This window comes from Centruroides vittatus, unplaced genomic scaffold (assembly GCF_030686945.1).
Source record: "Centruroides vittatus isolate TY-2023 unplaced genomic scaffold, ASM3068694v2 contig_1093, whole genome shotgun sequence".
Taxonomy (NCBI): Eukaryota; Metazoa; Arthropoda; class Arachnida; order Scorpiones; family Buthidae; genus Centruroides; species Centruroides vittatus.
In genome coordinates, this window is record NW_027120704.1 from 86,458 (window position 1) to 90,706 (window position 4,249).

General features: G+C 29.0%; 1 protein-coding gene across 1 annotated transcript; it reads left to right on the top strand.

The window, feature by feature from the left end:
* The first annotated feature begins 205 nt into the window (after positions 1–205).
* On the top strand, positions 206–3,717 carry dlt (codanin-1 like protein dlt). Its single transcript, XM_067271114.1, has one exon. It carries the CDS (start codon positions 352–354, stop codon positions 3,562–3,564), a length of 3,213 nt encoding a protein of 1,070 aa, XP_067127215.1. The 5' UTR covers positions 206–351; the 3' UTR covers positions 3,565–3,717.
* The last annotated feature ends 532 nt before the right edge of the window (positions 3,718–4,249 follow it).

Consider the following 4,249-nt stretch of genomic DNA (forward strand, 5'->3'; position numbering starts at 1 on the left):
AAAAGAGTCTGCTATTAAACTAATGGTAAAATCTAATCACTCCGAAGGAATTTCTATACTGAAGTAATAGTTGTATCAAAATAATAGAAAAATATTAGAAAGAAAAAAATTTGAATTTTTATGTAATTTACAATATAAAACAAGCAATAAAAAAACCACAAAAATCATGATTATTTACTAACGAGCGCCCTCTGGTGTTCGTATTTAAATATATGTTGGCAACAAATTTGAAAATCTGATAACTAGTTGTTTGTGATTTTTTAACTTACCTTCGTAGTTATGGAAGCGATTTCTGTAATTTTTAATCGTACAGAATGATTTTTGAGTGTGTTAGTTCGTCGATGTTTTAAGATGAGTTCGTTAGAAAATATTTGCGACATAAGGATTTCGGATTTGAATGATGAGAAATTCAGAAGTGAGTACGTACCTCGATTTCTCAATACGCTTAGAGAACGGTGTAGCTGGTTAATAGGAACGACATCATCGGGACAAGATGACAATAAAAATATCTCAAAGACTCAGGAAAGTGCAAGATCGAAACATCCCGTTGAATTCAGACAGAGATCGCTTAATACCGTTAAGTCGTCGAAATCAAATAGAAAGAAATATGTGCCTCTTACGACGGTAGAAAAGATCAAACCGTTACCACCCGACATTTCAAACGTACACGAATTTCCTCCGATAGATGTTGAATTTCCAATTAAACATCATAAGAAGTATTCGTTGCTTCAGAACCGTTTTACTATGAAAAAAACTGAATCTCAGTCAGAACAGCTTAATGATTGCCATAAATCTACATACTTTCGTGGAGATAAAGTAAATAAGAATTTATTGAATCATTTACAAACTGAAGATTTTAATTATACTTATGAAAAATGCTCTAACGTTTCTGATAGTGACAAGTGTGAAAATGACAAAAAACAAAATGATAGTGATTTAGAGGTTATTTTGCCTTCGTTTCGATCGATTACTAGTAAAGAGTGTGTCGATAATTTGATATGTATATATTGTAAGTGTGTCGAGAATAATTCCGTACCTAATTTAAGTACGGAGTTGTATTTTTTATTCCAGCTTTTCACGGCAAAAGCTACCCGTAAGATGATTACGGATGTTGACGCCGGTGCTCCCTTAAATACGATACATAACTGTATATATTTTTCTACCTCGGTTTTGAATAGACGGCGGGATTTATTGGATGTGCTCGATTGTTCTACCTTGCGTTTGATGTGTCGGATTCCTCATTTGTCGGAATTTTCTAAAGATTTGCACAAATACATTTTGGAACTTTCTGCAGATAAGCCGACCATTTTGATTCACAGGACTTCTTCGATTCAGGGTGTTTCTTTTCAAGCCGATACAGATAATAGAAATAATTTTCCAAATGATCAAACTTTTAATACTTTCAAGAAGCAGAGGGATATGTTTTATGAACTATTTCGAGAATGGAAAGAACAACGTTTTGCCCCTGATTGGAATAAAAAAAGTAATTTTGTTGCCAGAGTCAGAAACATTATTAACCTTAGTTCAACTGCTGTTAATGCTAGTCATTTGGCAAGACTGATTCATTCTCAACTAACAGCCATTTGTGATAATGAAGCTGAAAATGACAGAAATGAAGAAGAACTTGCCAATTTGAAACGTTCATTTCCTGAAAAATTTGAGAAACTTCAGCAAAGATTTAAAACACCTGTAAGAGTAACTGGACCAAATTCACCTCCCTCTTTTCATGGATCTCAAGAATTTTTCAAAGATTTTCTGGATGCTGCCAGTTCGGTGAGTTTAAATCAACATTTAATAGATAATTTTATAGCAAAAATTATTGAATTGAATCAAATAGAATTGGATGTTGATGCTCGAATGGGGATTGATGACATGTTAAAAGCAAGATACTTTAATAGTTTATGTTTATTGCGAATGCTTGCGAAGTTCTTGGGATATCTAGTGTTTTTACCATATCAAAACTGCGATTTTATTCCGGCTGACATAATAACTATTCAATGTTCATTACGAAACACTTGTATTCCTCCTCTGGATATTTGTGGATTACTTTTGGATGCAATGAAAAATAACCGGTTGATTTTAACAGTCCCGTGGGTAGTAGAATATATCAGTATGATGGATCCAGTGGCACCACATTTAGAGTATTATCAGAGAGTGTTTGAATTACTTTTTCGCATATATAAATCTTTAAATAATAACATGTACAGCAAAAATAAACACTTTTTAAAATTTGTTTTAGGCTGGTTATTTGAAATGCCTAATTTTCCTACATCAAGTTTTTTTCTGTGTATTGATAAGTTGCAGAGTGCAACTGTAGGTGTTGAAGGACTTGATATGTTAGATATTGTGGATCAGCAAACTATTTATTTATGCTGTCCATTTTTAAGAGAACTGCGAATTTTATTAGAAGAATACTTGATTGGAATAAAGAAAAAAGGACAGCAAATTCGAAAGATTAACCCTGTATCTGCAGATAATGTATCATCATCATGTATTACTGCAGAACAGTTGGAATATAAACTGGAAGATAATTTTTTTCACTTACAGTCATCATCTGTAAAAAAAACTGTGGAGTTTGTTGCTGAGCGTATAGCGGCAAAAGCCATTTACCAAATTCGAAATGAAATAATTCCCTTGACAAAACAGAAAACTCTTCCAAAATTGAAAGAAGATGTTGAAAAAATTATAAAACATGATCATTTGTCAGAGATCATCATAATCAAAATTTCAGATATTTCTGAAAGCTTATATATTGAAATGCAAAAGAAAGCTATAGAATTTGCTAAACTGTATTGTAAGTATGAAATTGAGAAAGTATTACCATTATTACTACAGAATGAGATGTGTCAAGAAGTTTTAAGGATTTGCAATTCCATATCATATCGTATGGCAATTAATAAAGTTGTACAATGGACAAAAACATATGTTACTTTTAATTATGTTTCAAATGATTTGAAGGCAGAAATTGAAAAAATGTTTAAAAAGAATATTGTTCGTAATAAGTCGAGTAATTTTAATCCAACGGTTGCACCATCCGATTTAATTATTGGTTTACGTAAAATAATTAAAGAAATACTTCAAAAGAGATCTTGTTGTTTTGAAGACGTTGCCAAGCAATTATTACAAGTTAAACAGGCCTTTGTTAATAAGGCGATAGCTCAAAATGTTTCAAGAATGATAGGATCAATGACTGTAGACCTTTGGTTATTTTTAATAATTTATGAACCAATTTTATCAGAAAAATTTTTTTGGGATTTTAGTTATCTATGGTGTAATATCTTTACAGATAATCTTGATTTGTCTACTTTGCTATGCCCTAGAAATTTGAAATTTCTTCTTCTTTCACAAAATATAGAATGCACTTGGTCAAAATTTACTAAGCTTTATCAAAATTTACTTCAAAATAAAAGAATTTTATTAGATGATTTACAGAAGAACTGTGACTTGATTTTTAGACAAAAATGGCCTAAAAGTATAAAAAACAAAATCATATTATTTATAAGAGATTGTGCTTGTGATTCTGAATCATTATTTCTTAATAATAAAGAAAATATTTATGTTTAATAAATTTATATGAAATGTGAAGAAATCATAAATTGGGTAAATACTTATCAAGAAATTGAAAATTAATTTTCTTTAATAATTGAATGAATTGTGGCATTTGAATGATTTCAAATCATTTAGTTGTCAATTTTTAATTAAAAAATAAATAAATAAAACTAGTCATATTTAATAAGATAATTTTAACAAATATTTTTAAAACATTTTGTCTTTTACTATTATATAACTTTTTTATGTGAAGATACAAAAGATAGTAATGTCACATTAACAAATATCAATTTAATATCTATTAAATGAAATTTGCTTTGATTTTTGTTTTAATTTCTTTTAGATTTATAAGTACAGTCAAACTATTGTTCATATAAAATTATATTGTTTGTATAATTTTTGTTTAAAGATCAGAAATATTCACTTAGTTTCTAAATCATAAACTTATTTTGATTTTACAGCCTTTTAAGATTGATATCAAATTTTACTCTTCTGGATTTAGAATAATAACAAACATTGTAACGTGATCCAGAGGATATTTATTAAACTATCTAAAAAATGTAAAACTCAGCTAAATTGTCAGATGATGATTTTTATTTTTGTATAAAATTGAAGTGTAAATAATAATAAAATATTGCTTTAATGCTTTTGTTATATAATTTTAAGAGGTTTCAATGTTTGAAATTTATCTAGAATTCTA